This window comes from Megachile rotundata, chromosome 5 (assembly GCF_050947335.1).
Source record: "Megachile rotundata isolate GNS110a chromosome 5, iyMegRotu1, whole genome shotgun sequence".
NCBI lineage: Eukaryota > Metazoa > Arthropoda > Insecta > Hymenoptera > Megachilidae > Megachile > Megachile rotundata.
Window position 1 is genome coordinate 10,595,491 of NC_134987.1, and position 24,563 is coordinate 10,620,053.

At 39.7% G+C, this 24,563-nt stretch overlaps 1 protein-coding gene across 2 annotated transcripts in view; it reads right to left on the reverse strand.

Annotated features, from left to right (window-relative positions):
• hwt (SH2 domain-containing adapter heavyweight) overlaps nt 1–24,563 on the reverse strand; it is a 225,182-nt gene that overhangs the window by 25,951 nt on the left and 174,668 nt on the right. For both annotated transcript variants that reach the window (XM_012291230.2, XM_076532099.1), the window contains 2 exons: nt 21,318–21,453; nt 22–968 (listed from right to left, as the gene is read on the reverse strand). In XM_012291230.2, the coding sequence (XP_012146620.2) occupies nt 22–968; nt 21,318–21,453 (1,083 nt within the window). The remainder of the gene's footprint in view (nt 1–21; nt 969–21,317; nt 21,454–24,563) is intronic.

Consider the following 24,563-nt stretch of genomic DNA (forward strand, 5'->3'; position numbering starts at 1 on the left):
GTAAATGAAATAGAGAAGTACCTGCGAGTGCAAGACGGGATGATTAGTAACTCGATCGAGATCGTCGAGGTCGTCGTCGGACCTGTTGACCTTGCAGTCGAAGGCCGTCTCGTAGAGGTGACGTTGTCTAGCCATCTCTTCCTCGTCTTCCTCCACCTCCACGTCCTCCTCCTCCTCTTCCTCGCCCTCGTCCTCTCCCTCCACGTCGTCCTCGTCCTCGACGAGTATCGGTTGCGGATCTATCCTTCGTGTACGTCTTAGCTTGCGTACCTGGTGCCGCGTTAGCTGCGGCTGCCGTTGATCTAGCTCATCCTCTTCCTCTTCAGCTGATGCGACGCAAGTACAAACCGTGGTCGGCAGGTCATGGCTTAACAATCTATGAGGAGGCATGAGGGTGTGATCCCACTCGGTGATGATGCACGACGAGAGGATCTCGTTTCTGGCTGGGACAGCATGCTCGCTCCCCGACGTGGGGCTCACTAGATCCTGACTTTGATAATGTTGTTGCGGTTGGAACGCCTGCTGTTGCTGCTGCTGCTGTTGCTGCTGTTGCTGCTGTGGCTGTAGCTGTGGCTGAGACGAATAGCTTCCCCCATCACCTGCCACCGAATTCCTCTTCGGTATACCGGGTGTTCTCGATCGTTCACCCGGTACGTCGAGGCTGACGCTCTTCCTGTACTTGTTGGGCTGCGGCTTGCTCAGCTGTTCAGGTACCTTGAACAAGTCGCCGTAGTAATAGGGTGACGGATGACGGACCGGTTGGTTCGAATCGGTGGGTGATTGATCCGTGAGATGTACCAGGGCTACGCAATCCACCACTGCAGCATCGGCCAAACTCAACCCTTTTTCTCTGTCTAGCGAGGGTGCACGGTTCGAGGAAGTCGCGTACAGGCTGTTCTTGCGTTTCCTGATGTCCGGGTGCCGATCGTCCTCGTCATCCTCACACGATGACCCCGACGCCGAAGGATCTGCAACAACCACGAGCAGACGCGTAATTTAAACAGCGTCAAGGAAGAACAAACAGCTCGTACGGGCTTAAGGAGTTCATTAATCTTTCGTCGGGATAAGCGTCGTTCGAGTTTCACGGAACACGCGCAGGCGGAGGAGACGAAAGCTCGTAAACTTCCGGGCGGAATGTATACCCGGGCGGATTCTAGGAAAATGAAATGCCCGAAACGACGCGAAATTTTCATAATCGTTTCGTTATAAGAACACCCGACCGGGTTCGACTACTCGAGCGTCGGGCAAGAATGCTTATAGGGAGAACGAAATTGCCGTGAAATGGCGGACCCCTCTCCTTAAAAATCACTTCCTCGGTCCGCAAAGTATTACCGTAATGGTTTTTAGCCCCGCTGCCCGGCTGACACGCTCTTCACGACCCTCTTTCGTTTTCTGCGTACGCCATGACCCTTTTTTCCACTCGTACCGGCGGTCTTCCCGAGGTAACGATCGCGTCGCTGACATCGTTAGGTTAAGGCAAATCGTGGACGCGAAATTACGCGACACCCGGTACATTAGTCAACCAACGTACGCACGTAGTACAGAGGAAAGGACTGAAGATAATGGGAGCATTATGCTCGGCCGGAGGGCTCTACCGAAATCCTTCCACGCTCCTCCTTGCTAGGGCGGTAAGTGCAAGAGGCACACCATAAACCACGCCAGAAGCTGCTTCTGACAGGAACCGCCTTCTCGGATACGGAGGAAAACTTTTCGAATGTCGGCAAAAAATTATTATCTGGAACCCTATCTGATCTCTTGTGCTAGTCTTGTCGGGACTTAATACGATATGGATTTTTAATGAGAACTCTGCAGGGCAATTCTGATATTATACACCCCTGATTCTGAACTATTGTATGGTTTAATTAGGAACACGTCGATTAAAGTTTATTAATTTTTTCTAATATGACGATAATTCTGTAATTGCTGTTCTGACAGTCGTGCCAACTTTGAAGTTATATATTGTCTGTCTATTGCAATTATTAAGTTCAATTAACATTTATAATTTTGTACTTCAATTTGTTGTATTCTATTGTAAATTCGCACTATCAATTTTTTGTTTACAATAAATTGTTTTAATAGTACGTATTTATTTATGGTGATGAATTGTAGACTAAAGAAAAGTGCATTAATTTACATTGAGAGTAATGACTAAACTTATTTTCTACATCCAGACAGATTCATTATCACGAGGTAACTGAAACTTGGTCGTCCCTATTCGAATATAAAAAGTCCCGTCCAAACAGTGAAAGGCGAAATGAGAAATTAATTCCTGAACAATGAATCCGGGAAATTATAACACGTGCGGTCCTATTCACGAAATTGCAAACGTGGTCTCACCCCGATTCCTTTTCATCTTTCCTCTTGACATTTCTAACGCGTTTCAACCGTGCTCCGAACGACAAAAAACAGGATCCATTCAAAAAATCTATAAAACTGCAACAATTGATAATACGAGTACTAATGAATCATTTATATTCCATTGCATTGCAAGCTGAATTGAATGATTCTGAATTAAAACCGAGGTTTTTCTACAAACTAGAAAATTTAAATACTATAGGTGTTTTTAAATAATGATTATACAAGAATTTTCAACCTCTATTTTCATAATCAAAGCACAGAATTTCTGCAGGAAAAATAAACGTGACTCCAATTAATTTGGATTACAGTCCTTTGATTCAAAGGAGGTGACACAAATTTCCCGCGACATCTTTAAAGCTCTTTAAAACACGAAACTCTATTTAACATTCATTCCGGAAACCGAGCAGCTTCCATCAAAGACCGTCTCCCAACTGTTACCCGCGAAACAATTACGATACTGTTTAATTCGTATCTTACTCAACAGAGACTTCGTGAGCTCGTTCTTAATGAAAACACCGAGAGTTCAGGTTTAATTTCCTTCTTCCGTGCGTAACACGGCCGCGGATATCGATTCCTCGTTTAGGAGGCAATCAAGTCGCACGAACTACCAGCTTTCTTAATACGTTTATTCCTCTCCAGATTTGATCCAGTATCTTTCGTAAAACGCCCGAACGAAACAGCTGCGGATGCATATTCATGTTACTTTCACCCCTGTTTCGTTCGACTTTCATTTTTACTCTGCCTGACCCCTCTTCCTATGTTCTGCTATATTGCTTCCATATAATTTTTCAAGAATATTGCGATAACTGTAGACTATTACGTTTATGCAGATATTATGTAGATATCATGCAGATATTACGTAGATATGTAGATATGCAGATATTACGTAGATATGTGGATATGCAAATAGACATGTAGATATGCAGATATTACGTTTTTATTTCGTTAGATGGAACATCAATGTTTACGTTACGTTTATTAGAAATTGCAATTTCTAAATTATATGCAAAGAGTTAGCATCAATTGAAATTTAAGCAGAGATACAGAAAAATGTATCAGATTTAAAAATGAAATTTTCACATATGAAATTTAAATATTACCACATATCAATATTTTCACATATGAAATTTAAATATTACCACATATCAATATTTTCACATATGAAATTTAAATATTATCACGTATTAACATTTTCAAATATGAAATTTAAATATTACCACATATCAATATTTTCACATATGAAATTTAAATATTACCACATATCAATATTTTCACATATGAAATTTAAATATTACCACATATCAATATTTTCACATATGAAATTTAAATATTACCACATATCAATATTTTCACATATGAAATTTAAATATTACCACATATCAACATTTTCACATATTAAAAATATGTTACAACTAATTTCAAAAAATACACTGGCGTGTCTTAAATTTAAAGATTACATTTTCTTGTTCTTTTCAGTTTCACAACCATCCACTCACCAGCAGTGTTCTCTACGGCATCGTAAAAATTCTAGGGGTGATATCACCTTTTTTTTGCATGATGCACGCGACACGGACACTAACGTCGTTAACACGGAAATATGATGGATGTTTTGGGCGTGTGCCACTTTTACGATGCATCAATTCATGTATGTCGAACGGTTAGTAGGGTGACGCTATGAGTCAAGATGGACGGTGTTCCACATTTGTGAGCAGATAAACATTTCATTTGAAATTTATAACTACTTTGTAAACACTTAGAACTACGTTTGTATATATTTATAAAAAAATTACTGGCGATAAAATATATTTTCAAAATTCGAAAACATGAAAGTGCGAAAATTTCACAAGTCTAAACCAAAGTATTAAAATTGCAATGAAACGTCTGAACCTACAGAACAAACAAAACCTATTCCTTTCTCAAATATTACATTTCAATAAAGTTTCAAAACTTCTGTATCCTACCATCTAATCAATTTTACTCGAATTTACGCCGAATCCGAATCGCATTAATCGTGGATCCCCGTTTGCACGAAAGGGGGTGGCTCGAAATTTCAATTGTCCGAATTGTTCGACCATTTATGTTGAGGCGTCGAAACTCAAACCTCGTGTCTGAGTAACGTTGTTCATGTAAAAAAGGACAGGTGTCATTAAAATAAAAACAACAATAGTTTTGGGTGTAAACCCCGAGGAAAAAGACCTTGCGGCCAAAAAACCTCGTGAAAATCGTGTATTTAACTCTTTTGTGTAAGTGTGAGATGTGTGCGTGCAACTAGGGTGATTACGCAAAGCGCAAACCCGAAACGGGTCATAAGAATGACCGCGTGCAGAGTCAGAGAGAGTGCGATTAACGCACCCCTCTACGGGCCTTACGGCCGCGTGTGTATAGTCAGAGAGAGTACGATGTACGTACCTCTCTACGGGTCTTGCGACCGCGTGTATGTAGTCAGAGAGAGTACGATGTACGTACCCCTCTACGGGTCTTGCGACCGCGTGATTTCGTTTTATAAATGTTTTTAGGGGGTATGATACCTTACATACCTGATAGCCGAATGATGTTAAAATTCGTTGTAAAATATGACTTTTTAAACTAGATTTGGGAAAGTAGAACCAATAGGTCGGAACGCACAAAAAAAACTGACTCGCGTGCATCGCGCGTAGCAAAGCCTCGGTCCCTTTTTCCCCCTCTCCTAGGCGTTGGCGTTGCATCGCCCAGGAAGTGGCGCTAAAATATATCTTCGATGTGTTCGGCTAAAGAACCTCAGGAGAGGCTAGCATAACCGCGCGGATTTGAACTATTTCCGGGTAACAATTTAGTTCCTCTGTTAACGGAGTCGCGGTGGAATTGGACTTGCGAAAATATTTATCGGAAAGCCACGAATGCCAGGATTGTCCGTTTGAAGTCGCTCAAAACGCGATTAGCAGCGTCGCACGTGCACCACTTTCAATCATCCCCCTGGTTGGCTCAGCGTAGCCCGCGCGTCCTTCGAGCGGAAAAGGGACGCGTATCGCGTCCTGGCGCCACGCCAAATTGCAACGATATTGATTACCGATCGATAATCAGATTTGCGAGATATCCGCAAAGCCAGGGGGCCTGGTGGACCCCGCAAGAGGGGAACCGTTGAACGAACGAATGAGTTATGAAGTAAACGAGCGACCGGGGGGCGGAATATCGGCCCGCGAGCGGCTGATATATCGCTCGGGTTGCTGGACGAGCCAGAATGAAAAGCTACAGATAACGCGTGAGTCGGTGAGTGGTCGCGTGAGTGCTTAGCGAGTGATATACTGCGTCCGGGAACATCGTGTGCGTAAACACGTGAGCTGCTAAGGCTGTCGAGTGACTTATTGGATGTTGTATAACGCCACTGTAACTCGTGATATCCGTTTTTTGCTACGAGTAACTTGTCTACGGTGCTTTCTGCTGGTTTACCTGCGAATTGCGGTGGACCCTTTGACGACAAAGACTGTATTTGCAAAGTCTATACAAAGTGATTTATGTGACTTGCTTCAACTGACTTTTGAAGTTATTTAAAGTGGTGGAAAATGATATCAAGATGTTAAAAGGCAAGACGAAGCGAAGTTGAACTTTGAAGACCTCTTCACAGGAAAAGTTAGTGAACCACTAGCCTTTGAAATTATGCGAAGTTTGTATTTAACTATTTTTCATGAGATGCACGAGTTCAAAATTATTTGAGAGAGGTGTATATACAGATTCTTTTATATTTTTTATTAAATTGTGAATAATGTATATAGGACACATTTAATTATTTTAATGAACTTCTTTCGTTATCGCTAACTTGTATAATTTGCATAACTTGTATCATATCAATATACATGAATTTATGGGCTGATTTTATATGCATGCATGAATTTGCTGATTATGATCTTACGTATAACTGAATATATACCTCATTCTATATAGAAAAAATGTACTTCATTCTATAGAAAATGAAGGTTTGGTGCATGCAAACTATTTAAATGAAGAGTTTGATAAATGATTAGCCAATTAAACACCTGATCATTGATCTACATTAATATGATAATACCATTAACCGCGTAATGAACCGGAATATGAACATGGGTACAAGAGTATTAGTATTGAGTGAATTCTTCGGTCCGTAATGAAGTTAGGTACAATATTAAATTCCTAAAATGTTAAATTCGATGTAGACGAACAACTTAAATTATTAGACTTACATACCTTTAGATTCCAAAATTGTAAAATTCCTAGGTGCATAAATACCTTTGTTTCTAAATTCCTAAGTTCTCATAATTCTAGATTAGCAAATTCTTGTCCCTAATTTCCTGCATCAAATTGCTAGGCCAAATACCTGGACTCCATATTCAACCCCTAAATCCGAGGTCTTCAAATTCGTGTTCTCAAATTCCTAGGTTCTCAAATGCCTCCAAATTTCAGTGTTCTCAAAGTACTAGGTTCATGAGTACCTATGTCCTTTATCCACGTCTTCAAATTCTTAGGTTCTCATATCTCTATATTAACAAATTCCTGTGTCTTTAACTTCTTATGCCCCTGTATTACTGATATGAAAACCCTATTTTCGATAGTAGTGAACCCCTTAGTTCAAGGTTTCCAAATTCGTATCTCCTGAAATTCTAGGTTCTGAAATACGTATACCCCTAAATTCTCGCAACCCCAAATTCGCAAGTCCACATATTTCTAAATCCACAAATCCCTACGTCCCTAACTTTCCACATCTCCAAATGATATAGAATTGATAGGTCATCAAATTCCTGGGTTCCCACATTTGACTCTCAAATCTCCAACTTCGAACGTCTCTAAATTAACCCATTCTTAAATTATCAAATTCCTAAATATGAAACGAACAAGTGACCATCTTACGAGTGATCCACCCGTAAAGAAACCCACTACATCGATTCACTATAACTAAGCACCTACTGTAAGTACAGCACTGATCTCAATGGACCAAGATTCCTTTCATCCAAATTAATTACCCCAAGTAATCGATCTCAATAGCGCACAATCTTGCTCCACAAACGATCAAGCTAATTGTCCAACAATTCCAAACGGACAATTATTTCACTTTGAACGCCAAGCACGATCAAGTATCAATTTCCGATGACCTTGACTCTGACTCGAAATTCATGAGCGATTGCAGTCCGTAACCTGGTTATCTCTCGGCTTTAATCGATCAGTCTATCCGTCTCCGGATGTTGCCTATACGTTGCATCGTCGTGCTAAACGTTTCACGCTCGTTCTTCGTTGATAACCGCTGGAATATTTCGTTGACTTATCTGCGACTGTAGGCAAACAGAGGTTGCACGCGATGCGACGCGTTATCTGTAGTGATTGTCAGCCAGGGGTCGTCGCTCGCCGGCACTAATAGATTCATTAGGGGTAGACAGCACACCCTTCGAGTGCATCACCCACCCTAACTGCACGCGTGTACACTCTAGTCCTATCCCTTCGAGCAACCACCTCGTCGCTTATGCGCTATATTCATGTTCCTTTCATCGATTCGATTCATTCACTCTCTGTGCATTGTTATCAGTAATTTGAATTTTCTTGCACGATCAAATTTCAACATTTAATATGGAATCATGGGTAGGTTGAAGATCTTAGCAAGTGAAATCTGTGACACTATACAAATTTAATGGAAATTATTTTTAACTTGAAATTTTATGTCGATGTATGCAATCGTTTACTATGAAAATTTTAGACTTGAATTTCAACTTAAAAATTTGATTAAAATTGCTTCATGAGTGCGTCATGAATGCGTCATGAATGTGCCATAAATGTGACATGCATGTGCCATGAGTGCGTCATGAATGCGTCATGAATATGTCATGAATGTATCATGAATGTGTCATGAGTGCCTCATAAATGCGTCATGAATGTGCCATAAATGTGTCATGAGTGCGTCATGAATGCGTCATGAATGTGCCATAAATGTGTCATGAACGTGTCATGAGTACGTCATGAGTGCGTCATGAATATGTCATGAATGTATCATGAATGTGTCATGAATGTATCATGAATGTGTCATGAGTGCGTCATGAGTGCGTCATGGGTCAGACTCGTCAAAATAGTGCAAGGGTTTAATGCGTCCTATAGTAACTATATAAAGAATAGTTTCCGTGTTTCTTCGACTAATTTGAATTACAATTTACGAAGAGGTATTTAAAGCTAACGAAGGTAATAATATTTGCGTCACGAAAGAGACAGAGAACCTGTCGCGAACGACGCGATAATCCGGGAATAAAACGTCCCGGGATTTCATCAGGCCCGTAAAAACCTGCGAACTGTCACTTATACGATCTTCCTTTCGTTCTGTTATTCGCAAGGGGGATAACGCAATGGCGAGAGAAATTCCGAGCGAAGCTTTATAAAAAGAGCAAGCTCGATCGTCCTCCTAGCCACTTCGCTCAGCTTTTTATTAGATATTGTCCTCGTAACATAACCGTGGTAGGCTCGGTTTCTATAGAATATGTGGGTCGTGGAATTGTATCGTCCTGGAGAAAGAGAAAAAAAAGAGAGAGAACGATAGACGGGAAAAGGGCACTATACGAAGGGAACGAGATCAGGGAGTCACCTTAGGCCAGGATCTCAGGGAAGGCTTCTCAGAAGGTTGGCAAAGATTACTCGCAGGACGAGCAAAACGAATGGCAATCTCGGTTATTGGTTCCGGTATACCAGAATTCATGGTACAGGCTTGGAATTGGACGAATCTCGCGGGCTGAAATGTGTCAGCCGTGTCAAGGGTCATCGAACGATCGGGTTAACTTATCCCGAGCAGTCTAATAGGTCTGGGAATCTATGGCTTCCACGATACGGTTACGTTCCCTCAATTATCTGCTTAACCCATTGCGATCGTTTCTCTTCTTTCTATTTTGTTATTTACTGCGAGATACATTTACTGATACGTTATGGGACGTCATGTCGGATTTAACTAGGGATTTAGGTATTAAGAAATCTTGGGATCTTGGAGTGTGCACGTACTTGAAGATATAGTGATAGGACAACCTGGAAATTTTGAAATATAGGAATCTGGAGATGTAAAAATTTGAAAATATTTGGGAGATCTAGAGATTGGGAAACATGGGTAGAATGTAGAGATCTGAATGTCTAGGAATCTAAGAATCCAGAAATCCAGCAATCTTACAATCTAGAAATCTAAGAATTTAGAAATCTAAGAATGTGAAAATCTAAATATTTATAAATCTATAAGTCCATAAATCTAAAAGTTTAGAAATCAATATCACCATCATAAAACACACAGCGACGTAATGCATACTTAAATAAAGTCCCTAAAGGAATATATTTGTGTATTCTAAACGCAATTAGAACTCCACCCGATACAAGAAATATCGATCCAATCGGGGTTTCCTTGGAGATCCAAATCAACGACTGTAAAGCACAAAAGCGGCTACTAACGAGTCAAGGTTTCGAAGATAAATTCGGAAGACCGTTACAAAGAAAAAATGAATTCACGAGGTAAGAGGGTTTGCTTTGATAGCGAGTTACCGCGTCGTCAAGAAAGAACGTAAGACACGAGTCGCCGTACGAATATCCTATTACAAGGTGATTGAAGCACCCCTGATTACAGAGATATCATGACTCTTTGACCGTGACACCCTCTTGATACAATCTTTCTTGATTGCCGTTTCAATCTAAAGAAACTTTATACTCGATAAAACTACAAGGACGCGGTCAACTACACTTCACAATTTGGATACTATAAATTTTAAGTGAAACTTAGGTAAACTAATCAAACAACTGATGTATTGTTAGGAGGGTGTAATATGTCACTACAACAAAATTAATTATTTTTAAATAGTTTACAATAAGTTGGAGAGAGATGATGGATCGAAGTCAGATCCTTTGTACTGGCATGGTTGAAACAGTGATAATCGTTGCATAGTGTAATTCGTTACAATAAATCATGGTTCATGGTTCTACAGATTATTGTTAATAAATAGAGCACATCAGTGAAATCTGTTAAGATGATGAAACATAATTTCAGATTCTACAAGATCACATATTAACAACAAATGTAACTATCTGTTTTGTTCAACATTATTTCTTTCTGAACTATACTTCCTGTAGTTTCAGACTATTCCTTCCAGGACGAAACTTCTACCACATAACTAGTTCATATTTAAACCTGACCCTATATCTGGACTTTCTTCATTCGTAAATCCGAAACTTTACAGTGAAGCGCAAGAATACAAAATGGTCCACTTTCTCCTCAAGGAACGAACTGCCAATCGAGTTACAACGTTACAATTGTAAGATTAAACTTCAGAACAAAGTTTCATACTGTTTCCACCAAAGCGAGTACTCAAACTTGACCCTAAACTTACCCCATACTTAGACTCTCTGAACATCTTCAATGAATCTGAAACTATAGAAAAGCGCAACGAATCAATATAGTCCAAGAACCCATCGCCGAGTTACAATCGTAAGATTAAATTTCGGAGGTAAACCTCTTGCTCGATTAACCGTTTGGCTAAAAGCAGAGAGAACGAGGAAGTTGCTTGGAATTGCTCGCGAGAGTCTGAACGCGATTGATCGAACCCTTCGGCCGCAAACGATCGTGGCCGTGTGTGGCCACCGATGTAGATTTCAATTGAGCAATGTCTACCGACAGGGAAGCGGATAATCCAAGCGTCGCTATCACTGCGAGCGACAGCTTCGACACCCTCGACGAACACCTCCCCGTGTCTGCCGCGAAACCCTTTTGCCAGGGGGCCAAACATTGATTTTGTTCCATGCTCGAATCGATCCAGCTGAACCCCTTCGGCAACACGGGCGAAATCATTTCCAGTACCAGAGTTCCATAATCGAGTTCTCACCGGCTAGGCACCCTTTATTTTTTTCCCCTGGAATCCTCAGGTGTCGAGACAGCCACGAAGAGCCAGGCGTAACCGACAGGATTGTTTGCAACGAGCGGAATTAGATCGAGCGTTCAATTTCGTCGCTGTGGAACCGCGATATTGGATTTGGACATTCTCGCGAGAACTAGAGGTGCACGGAGAAATTACTTATTGTTAGGCGAGGATTCGAATCGGACAAAAGTGGAGTTGAAGTTCGGGTGGTGCGATACAGGTTTTTATTCTGGGATGTTTGGGCGATATGGATTTTTAATATAGGAATATTAATATGTTCTATGTTATGGATGGTACTATTGTTATAAACTGAAATGCACTTCTGGAGGTAGCAGTTTTTTCTCAGCTACTTTGATGCATCATCTGACATTTAATTTCGACCAAGTGCAATTCTGCAGTTCTAATCTCATAGTTTAAACCTAACCTCATATCCCAAACTCATCAAGTCTTAAACTTTAAAAATTCCAAATCTCTAAAATTTCAACACACAAATATTTGAAGACCCTATTTTTAAACTTAAACAAATTGATTCCAAGATATATAATTGCGAATTCCTAAATCCCCAACTATCCGAAGTAACAAAGCACCAAAGCGTACAAGAGTATTCTCCGACAGAAATAACTCAGAAAATGTTAAACCAAAGGTACACCGGTAACTCAGCAGGAATAAAAGGTATTACGGTAGAACTCCGCGCGAATGTTCTTTGTCTTAGATGCAGCTCTCAAGACGTATACGAGAAACGTTTCCCTTAAACCGTGTTACACGCGAACGGTACACGATCCTTTGGAATTTCTCGTAGGGAAAACGAGCACAAAGAGCGCGAAAGTTGGTCTGTTTCTTACAAAAATTCCTTTCTTCCCTCGGAACTTTCGACGCCTCGTATTGACGTGTCCTCGAGTGAAAACTGCGTAAGATGTTCTTCTTTTGAAGCTCGCGCCGGGATGGCATTTTAAGATAATTTCCGGCAGCGTGAGCCTCTGAAGGATAAGCCGGAAGGGGCGCGACGACGGGAGACGACGCGAAACTGCGAGGAGGGCGATGGATAGAATAAAATTACTGGAGTAAGTAATTTGAGGACAGAGCGAGTAATTGCCACTCAAAACGTTCAAAGGCGTTGCTCCTTTTTCGCGTCTTTTATATTTACTACTCGCCGACGTCTGGAGTCGCCGGTCTTGCGTCTTTTCCCCTTTGTCGCACTCCAAGATGGAGGAGCGACTGTTAATAAAATATCAAATGATTTCGGAATGGAAAGTTTCTGATTCAAAAACGGAGATTGTAATTGATAGAAGTTGTATGAAATATTTAATCAAGATTTATTCAATATTTTAATTTATTTAGTGGAGTCATTCACTTTGATTTTTGAGGTTATGTTATGTAGTCATATTTGGTTTACAGACGAAGAAAATTTATTCATAATTTTCCTATAATTTTAAACGAGTTCTGAAAAGTGCACTATTAATACAGTAAGAAGATTGAGGTTAAAAAGTATAAAGATTTAAAGACTGATAACCTAACATAAAGCTACAATTCTTTTTCAACTTCTTTGATCACTAAAAATTTTGATTAACTTTTACTAAAGTTCTCATTCGAATGAACTGTAACTCAGAATAAATAGTGAATAACGTCCTTCAAATGAACATAACCTAACATAACCTAAAACTACAATTCTTCTTCAACTTCCTAATATGCTGAAAATTTTGATTAACTTTTACTAAAGCTCTCGACCTCTAATTTAAATAGCGAATGTCCTTAAAATGAACAACAGATTGTTTGAAATAGTCCACCGAATTTTCCAACATTTGTATCGAATTCGCGTAGAATTGAATTACGAGGAACTGAAATTGATCGAGACAGAAGCTGGAAAATTAAATAAAACGCGGCTTTTGTTTCGACGGTCGCTTGAACTGCGGTTTCCCTTGAAACTCCACCCCACCTTGTTCCCTCCAATGTTCCCACAATAAAATAAAAGACAGCAATTTAGCGCGAATACAATTCCATTATCGACTCCCATTCTAATATATTAACGGACCGTCACTCGGTGGTCACCATTGGCATTTACAGTAACCATTGGTAGACGAATCAACATCGTAACCCTATCATTTCGTTTCGCGTACCGTGAAATCGAACTCCGTCGCTCGTTTAATATTCTCTTCATATTGACATTTTGTATGCTGCATTTTGAAAGCATGTCTACATTTTACAATGCATTTCTGCAAATTCTCTGTTTGAAATTTTCAGCCAACGATCTAGACACTGAATTTATATTGTATTTCATACTTTCAGCGATGAATTGAGAATTTATAACAAACACAACCATTTTATACTTCACACTTCTACATATGAATCAAAGTGACTTCTCCTGTATGAGAAAAAATTTAAATAAAATTGAAGTTCATTGAACCTACAATCACCTAAGCCCATTGTTGCAGTACTAAGACTTTCGATAAAGGAGATAATGAATTTCTTTCACTCAACGTTATTAACCTTCACGGTTGGTTCGTTAAACGATACCTGAGCGAATTCTTTGTCGATGGTTCCTTTAAACCCGAAGCCGATGCTTTGTCCCCGTTCTATCGCGACGAAACATTTCCTTTTGTAGGATCCCCTAAACGACGTGGAAAGAAAATTTTCAAACAAACCAGCGCCATTTTCCCGAGCTAAACGAGGAGGCATAGAGCCAAAGGTTGGCAGTAAGGACGTCGCGTCCCTACGCCGGTAGGGTCCCTGAATTCATTTCATGGCCAATTACAATTAGCATTTATGCCGCGATTTGCATATCGTTGCGAGATAATACTGTGAACGCTTAGCCTAATCTCTGTGTCAGATGCTTACCCCACATGGCAAGAAACCGTAGTAACTGCCGGAGATGTCCTATCTGGACGTGCAAACTTTTCGAATCATCGTTGGACTGATCTCGAAATCAGCGTGGAACAAACATTGTCGGGGAGAGAGTTTTCGGGGATAATGATATCAGTATGTGCAAAGTTCTGGTTTGGACTTCTAATTATTATGTTTTTAGGTTTTTTGGAGGTTTATGGATTTTGGAAATTTGTGGGTTTGGAAATTTATGGATTTGGAAATTTGTGGATTTGGAGATTTGTGGATTTGGAGATTTGTGGATTTGGAGATTTGTGGATTTGGAGATTTGTGGATTTGGAGATTTGTGGATATGGAGAGTTGTGGATTTGGAGATTTGTGGATTTGGAAATTTGTGGATTTGGAGATTTGTGGATTTGGAGAGTTATGGATTTGGAGATTTGTGGATTTGGAGATTTATGGATTTTGAGGTTTATGGATTTAGAGATTTCTAGATTTTGAGATTCATGGATTTGGAGATTTCTAGATTTTGAGATTCATGGATTTGGAGATTTCTAGATTTTGAGATTCATGAATTTCTAGATTTCGAAATTGTATATTTTCACATTTTCAAATTTCTCAGTTTTGAAATTTCTAAATCTCAAATTTACGTATTAAATTTTCAACATTCCTCTCCAGATTTCTAATGTACCAACTACTCTCCACAAAAACCACCCCTAACGTTCTCCAACTTAAAGCCCTTGATAAACAGCAAATCTCGACTCCTCGACTAACCATGCGAAACTGGTGCAACTGATCTTTGAAAACTCGTCACTAAAGACACGGGAATATAACTTAGCAAAATTGACGCTGGATTAAGATCTCGCCTCAAGTTCCGACACGTACCGTCCGACGACAAGCAGAAGCGGAACCATGCCGTTGACAGTTTGTAAATGATCTAGTTTACTGCTCGAGAAAGCGAGAAACGGGCGGATAGAAGGTGGTGGGTCGTTCCACGAATGTAGAACAGAGAGAGAGAGAGAGAAATGAATGAAGAAGAGGGACGGGGTAAAAGACGGAAATTTGGATTACCGAGAAAGGGAACGGGGTAAAGGATGGAAGGCGGCTGTTAACTATTCATCTTCGCGGCAATTCAACAAACTTTTCACCCTCTCACCCCCGCCGTTCCTGGAATACTAAAACTGTCGCGCGGCAAATCGCTATGTCGTAAACATCGCTGGCGAACGAACCCTTAATGTCTCTCCAGCATCGGAGATAACGCTATGATACAACGCTTCATTCTATCGGGCTTAACGTACCGCTGAAATATAGTCATCAGAATGATGGGTAAGGGAGAAGATAGCGTGAGAATGCTGGGAACATTATGGAGATAATTGTACAGGTTAGGTATGATGCATTTCAGAACACGGTTACACCTGATTTGGTTACGTGTTGCGAAACATTTTTGTACACTAATTTCATTCTTAAAATTTGGCGATATTCTGTGTAACAAAGCTTGAGATCTCATAAGATTTTATGTAACAGAGTTTGAAATTTGATGAGGTTTGCTATGACAATTTATGTATACAGTTTGTATGTCATAGTTTGTATACATAATAGTAATGATGTATGTTCATGATACTATAATATTATGTATTCATAAACTAGCTTGATAAATAAACAGGTGACCACAATGTTCCAGTAAAGAAAAAATAAAAGTACTCCCTTGAGGGCCCTCAATATTAAGTCAACAAGTTAGACGAACAGACTGAACGATTAAATTAAAAAATTCACCATGAATGAAGTCACTGAGTGAATATTATAAATTTCTCTAATAAATATAATAATATTTTAGTCTATTTATGTACGTAAATTTTCACTACGACAATTAACATCATTTCACTCGTCTTGCGACTGTATAAACGTAAGTGCAGATTGTATGTAGTGATTGTATGTATGTATAAAAGAAAAATTCACGTAGACATAAAGAAAAAAGGTACACCAAGAAAAATTCATCATCGCTTCAGAAGGGGTAGAACATTAATAACGTCACATTCGAAGAGAAAGAATATCGATTAATTCAGAAAATTGATTCGTTAGAGTGGAAAACGTGTCGGCAGCTTTGAACCGGTCCCAGACCACAGAAGTAATCGTGTAAAATGGACAGCTGGAGATTGTAGTCGCGTTAATCAGCGTTTTCGTCCCTCCCCGGATGAAAGTACCAGCTTCGTCATTACTCGAACGATGAAAGAACTTTCTCCTATACTGATTGTCTCTTGGAACGACCCTCGTGGAAGTTACCCTCGTTTCAATTACCGGTACCAGGTGACTTGTAGCTCGTTCCACGTCCCCGAGCAGTTAACGCCGCTACGAGTTCATCGTATGCAAATGACAAGCCGTCCGTCGGTCCGTTCGTCCGCTTGTCCGTTCATCCGTTGCTAGTGTGACAGGGGGTTGCTTGATTCACATCAAACGCTGGCTAAATGCTGTCTATTGTCTCAGCTGTCTATACACCGGCGTATTAAATAATCGCCACTGAAAGTAATTGTCGCTGGTTACATTCACTCATTTTTTTAGTTAACTTTTTCGAAGGATATAAACTTCTACATTTTCAAATATTATAGTGACGAAGTGTTCAACTAGTCGAGTATTTTCCCTTAAAGGGTTTTTTTAATTTCGGTACAAAGTAGGACAATGAGAGAAAATATTTGACTTCGTTCGTTAGTATCATTCTATCACAATTTTCATACTTCATGTGACTTCTATAGTTTAAATTAGAAATTTCATAATTCAAGCATGATTAAGTATGTAAATTTTTAAGTACAGCCAATCAGTGAGCTAAACATCTCGATGAGGTAACAATTAAAAGAAAGTATGAAACTTTGCATTGATCAACTTGTATCAAGGTAGTATTTTCGATGCTACTCAACATTTAGGGTTCGAAACTGCTGTTTTTTCTTGAAGAAACTTTTCTCAGGAAGCGCGAGGAAGTTTGAAAGAGTGGTCCTTCAAATCCCACTTCGATCCTGCTGTCACGGTAATTTCAAGGGCTTTTGAAAGATCGAAGTCGCAGAAAATTCGTTTAAACTTTATCCTGCCTCTCGAGTACTTGATGCACAGATCAAGAGGCTGCTGAAGAGCGAACGGGCACAGTGCGTAGAGGTACACCCACGGTTTGTGACTTTTTAGAGTTTTCGCAATTCAGAACTTTACAGTCACATAAAAATAAAAATCTGCAACATCACCAAGTTAGCACTTCACTTGTAGCTGCTTTAGTTCCTTATCACAATAAAAACAATTACAATTTTAGAATAGCCATTTAAAACGAATTGAATGCACAAAATAAACTTCTAGAGGGAAAGAGCTGTGTACGAAGTAAAAAGCACTTATCGCAACCCCAGGTAAGGAGGTAAACGCGAATAAAATCGGTCGGCATCTGGCCGAGGCTTAACGAGAAATCTCGGCGTCTCTTCCATTCCGTTCTACTTCATTAGGTTTAATCGGTCGATTTTTAATTACTTCGGACGCTCGAGGAGAAGGCAAGAAAAATCCCGTGTCAAGGGGACTTGTTGAAACGGTTAATAAGTGCGGGAGGACAGAGAGGGCACGCGGTAGAACCCCTTGAAACTTTACAGACTGCGAGCAACGGAACGAGGGCAGGTCGGATGAGCAAGGGTGCCACGGAAGTTACAGGGGTGGGAGTTTAATTAAATATCACACGACATATTATGGGGACGAGGACGGTGTCGGTGGCAAGCAACGTCAGCCACACACCGCGCCAGCCGAAAAGTTCCAGCGAAACGAAAGCTGATAGTGGACCACCAGGTTCCAGCAGCCGGAAATAGGCGGGGACTGGATTGTCCAGACGGTTCGAATCGTATCCCGTTTATAAATCGCCCCTGGAAATGCTGTTCCGACTGACCTTACCCTTCTCCAGCCTTATTTTCTCCCTAACGACCATGTAACTGGCGATTCGAATCACGTGAATGCTGTCCGGCTACGGTCAATAGCAGGCCCGAAGAAAATACAGTGATCGACAAAGCAGGGTCTTTCACTCGTTTTTGGAGATTTTTGGGAAAGTTGGAATAGGGCTAAGAATTTGACAGAATAGGTTGAAGACTCTGAGATTTGAAAATGTGTGGATATAACCCAGGAATTCAATGGTAGACATACGTAGGATTAATCCATCGTCAATTTGTGAACAAAGGGATTTGAGAATTTAGAGACTTGAGATTATAGTATGTGAGCTCAACTAATTAAATTTTTTTAAAGAATCATCAATTTCACTGTTCAACTGCAGCAAAACTAACCGATTTTGAGACATGCATTATTTATACGACCGCAAACGGAAATGCCACGAGCAAACACCTCTCCCCGATTAGAATAGGCCAGAGCCAAGAAGTCGTATCAATGAGCCCGTCATTCTCCTATAGGATCGCAAACATTTATCCCGGCAAGTTTACTCAGGTCTTTTCGGCAACTTGACCCTTGCCACGTTCACGCAACCCACGCGAATTAAAAGCCCATGAATATGGTAAGGATGCAAATTCTATCTGATGTTTATCCAGGATCGTTACCTGCCAATCTGCATAACCGAGAGTTAAAATACTCGTCCATGCGACATGGACAACTTCGATAGTCGTGCTCTGTTCCGTTAGAGGTCCCTGCACACGACGTAACTACGGGATTAATTACAAACCGAAATTCTGAACATTGCCACGTAATTATGGTTTTCACTGGGGATTCACGAAACTGGTTATCTGGTGGTCTAAATTTATCGGTTGAACGAATTGAGGATGTGGAAAATTGTGTTGTAGGAAAAGGATGATAAGCAAAAGTATACTGATCGTATACACAGATTGTGGTTAAATAAATTGTCAGTTGTAGATAATATTGGTGAATGAGTTTCAGGATATTTGTATTAAAACAGATATTATAGATGTAGTAAATGTCGATCACAGAGTAATTTGTTTACCACGTGAAGTTCTATTAAATTTCTAGGTTAGGTTGTCCACAGGTTTCAAATTCTGCCATTGCTTGCTGTGATCAGCCATTTTACATTCAGAACACTAATTTATTTAATCAGTTCAGTCCTGTGACAGTAAAATTAATATATTGTCATTTATATTGTCCCACAATATTAAAATTGTTATAAGTACTACATGGAGACACTTTCGAACCATCAAATTATGTCCGACATTTTAAGATCATAACATACCATAACCTACTACCCTTTTCATTTTATCCCTTCTTTATTTTAAAAAATTCATCTCCATCAAAAAACATGAATCATCATCCTGAATATCTACATTAAATGAATTTAATATATAATTCTATAAAACAGTGTAATTCTTGTATTTAAATATTCATCCAAGTCAATCCTACTCTGAACACGTACAGACTTTTTCGGCAACTTTATTCGCAACGAAAAAAATCGCGTTCTCGTTCGTTTCGAAAACGTTGGAATAATCCACAGGCTTTCCCGTGGCAAACTGTGTGCACCGTTCAATTATCGAGGGGCTCTTCCGCCTCTCTTACTCTGCGTTAACTGAGTTGTTGCCTCGATAATTCGTACATCGGAGTATCGGTCGTATCGTCGAGGGTTCGCCGCATTAATTTGCGGCTCGACACGGGAATTTCTGTTAACTCTATAATCCGAAACTTGCAGCCGGTTGTACACGGACGACACGTCAATTTAAATCTCGTCCTACAGCGTCGAAATTGAAAAAATCGCGTACTCTCTTCGACCACAAATTTTGAGCGATGGAGATATCCGTGAACGAGGAAGTTTTAGTACCTCGTTACACGTTTTTATAAAAATATAAGTATCTATATTAATGTAACAAAATTGTGTTAATATAATATGTTAAATCCTAAAATACCAAAATCGTGAAATATCAAAATCCTAAAATATAAAAATCGTAAAATATCAAAATCCTAAAATACCAAAATCCTAAAATATCAAAATCCTAAAATACCAAAATCCTAAAATATCAAAATCCTAAAATAGGAAAATTTTCTGTAATGAAATATTGAACACAATTCGTCCAAAATTTAACGCATGACAATAAAAAAATTGTAGCAACAAAAGAAATGAAAAAGAAAATTTTATTTCTATCACGTGTTCCAATGACCTGTCGATAACTGTACTGTTTTGAGATATCAAAATAAGTGTCCTTAATAACTCGAATTGTAACGGGTGTTATTTTCGCGGATACACTGATCGGATCAATACTTTCGGCGAATCTTTGGCTCAGACATTTGGCCAATCATCTCCGCACTATGATATTTACTCAGGGCTGTATTATATACACGATCAACTGGCGAGAAAGGATTCCAGGCTCGGAGGAAGCATGACGGTCGCTTGGCAGAAAATTGGCCAGAGCACAGGTCCAATCGATAAGCAGAGTCGGAAACGAGCGTTGGTTATCATCCAGACACCAGGATAAATCCGCGATTTACGAGCTACTGTTCGAGTTTATTTATTAGAACGATATTCCCGGTGTTCGCTCGCTTTGCTACGTTTAATCCACGTGAATTCATTAAGGCTGATTTGTATTATTAAGTTATATCCCATGACAATTTCCTATGTGATTTTGTGACACATCGAAACATTACTTATGATATCGCTTATGTAACTTGAAGTTTTTAGTTTAGAGAAAATATGAACGTTAAGATTCTTCAAAATGGCTGACTCTTCGTTGAAGAATAGGCAATTTATAGCTTGATATTGTCTGGTAAATTCGCAGTTAATTTCCTTTCATTTCTAAATGATAATGAACCCCTCCACTTCACTAAAAATCTTTAGTTTCTGGGTTATATTCGTGCAAAGTTATGTAAGAAATCGTATATTCATTAACGGATAATACCAAGACTTTGATTGAGTTATTGTTTCTTTCAATGAAGGATTCTGTATTAGAATAATATCGAAACGCATCTGTTTCAAATTGATTTATATAACCAAATTAGATTATGATATCAATAGTCTATTTAACGTTTTCATTCAGCAACCCCAAGTTTGTGTTTTCAGTAAGATTTTTCGATAACGTAGATACTGAGGTAGTGAAATATGTGCTGTTAAGAAGGGTAGGCTTCCTTAGAGGAAAAAATACATCACAGTTTATTGACTGAAGTTTCCGACTACAATTATTACAATTAAATTACAAAAAAAATGTATAATTCTAAAATTTGATAATTCACAAATGTGAATATTTGAAAATTTGTAAGATCGCGGATAAGCGTATGTCTCGAAGGAAGCCTCCCACTCAACGTATACTCCAAAACTTATGCAGAACTTACCCGTATACGGTCGACAATAGTTGAGATTTACTTTGCTGTAAATCGTCGGCAACGATGTTTCGGCTCCCGGCTCGACGTACGCTTTGTTCTTACTATCCCTTGGATCGCTATACTGTTCCACAACTTCCACTTCCGCCTGAAAACAGAGCAGAAAATGGTTTCCTTCCGTCACGATCCAACAGTGGCATCGTATCTAAAAACTTTGCTAACTACAAAACATTCTTCCAATACACCCCAAAACAATCTCCTATTAAACAGAACACGATCGACATGAGAACAAAAAATGTCTGCCAAGTAAAATTATCCCTCGAAGCAGAGTACCAAGTACTAAAGAAAGTTTGTAATTTTCCGGAAAGTACTTGGAGGAACGCGCGAGTGGAAAACAAACAACAGCCAGTTGATACAAATTATTGACTCGGTAACAGTAGCAATTTGGCAGCGAGTTGCTCGGTTGGCGCTCGTGCAAACCTAACAACGTCCAGTTACGTCCCTTTAGGGGGATAACATCAGCTAGGGTTATTGCAGGAGTTCCTTCGACTAAGCATGCGACACGTTAACTTCAACGCAATTCCCAGCCCTGAATGCAGCCAATTGCGGTAATACCTTGGCTGGAGGATAAACATTTTTAGCTTTCACCCTAAATGATCGTTACTTCGAGAGAAAACAACTGTACGATACTTTGTACCGCGACAACGTTCCAGGGAAATATCGCGGGAACAGTCCGCTAAAATTACTTGTAATCCGTTCCCTTAATAAAGGGCATTTAACATTCTGCTAAATTAATTGGACCTCCTACGCTCCTGGAATAATGAACAGTACGCCTTGTTTCGTTGTTGCCGTTTATGGTATTAATGGAACTTGTAGGGGTAAAAATTGTATGAAAAATTGCAAAGAAATGTAAAAATTTTTAATATGATTTTTCATAAAATATTTTCATATGTAGAAAAAATTAAGAATTTTATTATATGTTTCATGTGAAAAGAATTTACTTGTACGTTTTATCTGATAATAATTTTACATGTTTCACATAAAAAGACTTCAATGAAATGTTCTATATGAAAAGAATTTACCTGTATCTGTTATCTAAAAATAATTTTACATGTTTCACATAAAGAGACTTCAATGAAATGTTCTATATGAAAAGAATTTACCTATATGTGTTATCTAAAAATGATTTAACAACATGTTATACGTGAAAAGAATTTAAGAAAATATTTTACACGGAAAGAATTTATGAACATGCTTCAATGTTTTGTATCAAACGAAAATTACTCAAGCGCCATTAATCTCTATTTGCATCCAACAGTGCATCATGAGTTGACTGCACCATAACTTCATATTTACAAAATGTTAAAAACTGCAGGAAGATAGATTCACCCAGGAAGATTTTAAAATCAATATCATTAAAAAAGAGAAGAAAAAATATTTTGAACGATGTCTTCCTTATTATAAGACTAATGAACCGTGTGTACACAATAGGCCGGGTTTCATTCAGCCCTCGTTCAACAAAAAGCTTCACCTCCGCCAAGAGGAATTCGCTAACTTTCGATCTTAATGATAATAACGATAATAAAAGCAATAACGATCGGTAGTCTGAACGAACGCAACAGGGGTAGAAGACGAAGGCTCGACTTCTCGAAGAAGGCGTCTGATCAATGGCGGATACCCACCCCCGTAAACTCTCGCTGCACGGCGTACGGGGGTTGTTGTATCACGAATCGAGAAGCTGGCTCGAGGAGCCGAAGAAAAGGAAAAGACGAATTGAAATGACGGTAGTCGGCAGCCAACGGACGAGAAGAAGACGAAGGAAGACAAGTAGCCTTAAATTGAAAGAGGCCAAAATTGGAATTCTCCTGCCAAAGTTGAGCGTCGTGCCCCGGGGGCTGTTTCGAACACGAAGCCGATTGCCTTCTACCTCGCACCATCACCCCCCTTACCTTCTCCTTGGTACTGATAAATTCGTGGATGTTTATACGGAAATTACGAGGGCGACTTCTAACCGGAAGACACACCGCTGCAGGAAGCGATTCGATCTGCTGTTGCAAATCTGATGACGCAGTCAACGATTTCAATCTTATAGAAACGAGGATAACTGGTGATCGGCATTCAATTGGAAATTTGTTACACATGAATCACTGTCTTCGTTGTAGAACTGTATAAAAAGAATGTCATGCAAATGGCAAAAGAGTACACATATGGGTCACGTAGTAATATGACGCGTGATAATGTACATGTAGTAGAAGGTAATTCACATATGTGTAGAATGTGTGATCACATGGGATGTGTGAAGTATAATACATACGAATTTGAAACGCGCAGCGATATAATGCGTGGCAACATAAAGATCATAGTGATGTAAGGTGTAGAAATATAACGCGTTGTAATTTGGAGTGTACAGCGATATAACGCGTGGCAATATAGGACACGTGGAAATGTAACGCATAGTAATTTGGGGCGCGTGGCGATATAACGCGTGGCAATATAGCACGCGTGGAAATGTAACGCATAGTAATTTGGGGGTGTAGCGATGTAACGTGTAGCAATCTAAAACGCGTGGAAGTATAACGCGTAGTAATTTGGGGCGCGTGGCGATATAACGAGTGGCGATATAGGGCGCGTGGAAATGTAACGCGTAGTAATTTGGGGGTGTAGCGATGTAACGTGTGGCAATGTAAAACGCGTGGAAGTATAACGCATAGTAATTTGGGGCGCGTGGCGATATAACGAGTGGCGATATAGGGCGCGTGGAAATGTAACACGTAGTAATTTGGGGCGCGTGGCGATATAACGAGTGGCGATATAGGGCGCGTGGAAATGTAACGCGTAGTAATTTGGGGAGCGTAACGATGTAACGTGTGGCAATGTAAAACGCGTGGAAATATAACGCGTAGTAATTTGGGGCGCGTGGCGATATAACGAGTGGCGATATAGGGCGCGTGGAAATATAACGCGTAGTAATTTGGGGCGCGTGGCGATATAGGGCGCATGGTAATATAATGCGTAGTAATTTAGAGTGCGTAGCAATATAACGCGTAGTAGTATAGAACAGCAACATAGGATGCGTGGCAATATAATGCGTGGCACTGTAATGAGAGTCCCCTACACACTGATTTTCCCAAACACCTCCATCATTTTTCACTGATTTCATCAATTTTAAATCGTTTCTTTGTACAACTGGACCTGCATTTAAATGAGCACAATTTAAATATACACACACAAAATATAGCGGCAAATATTGATTGTTTG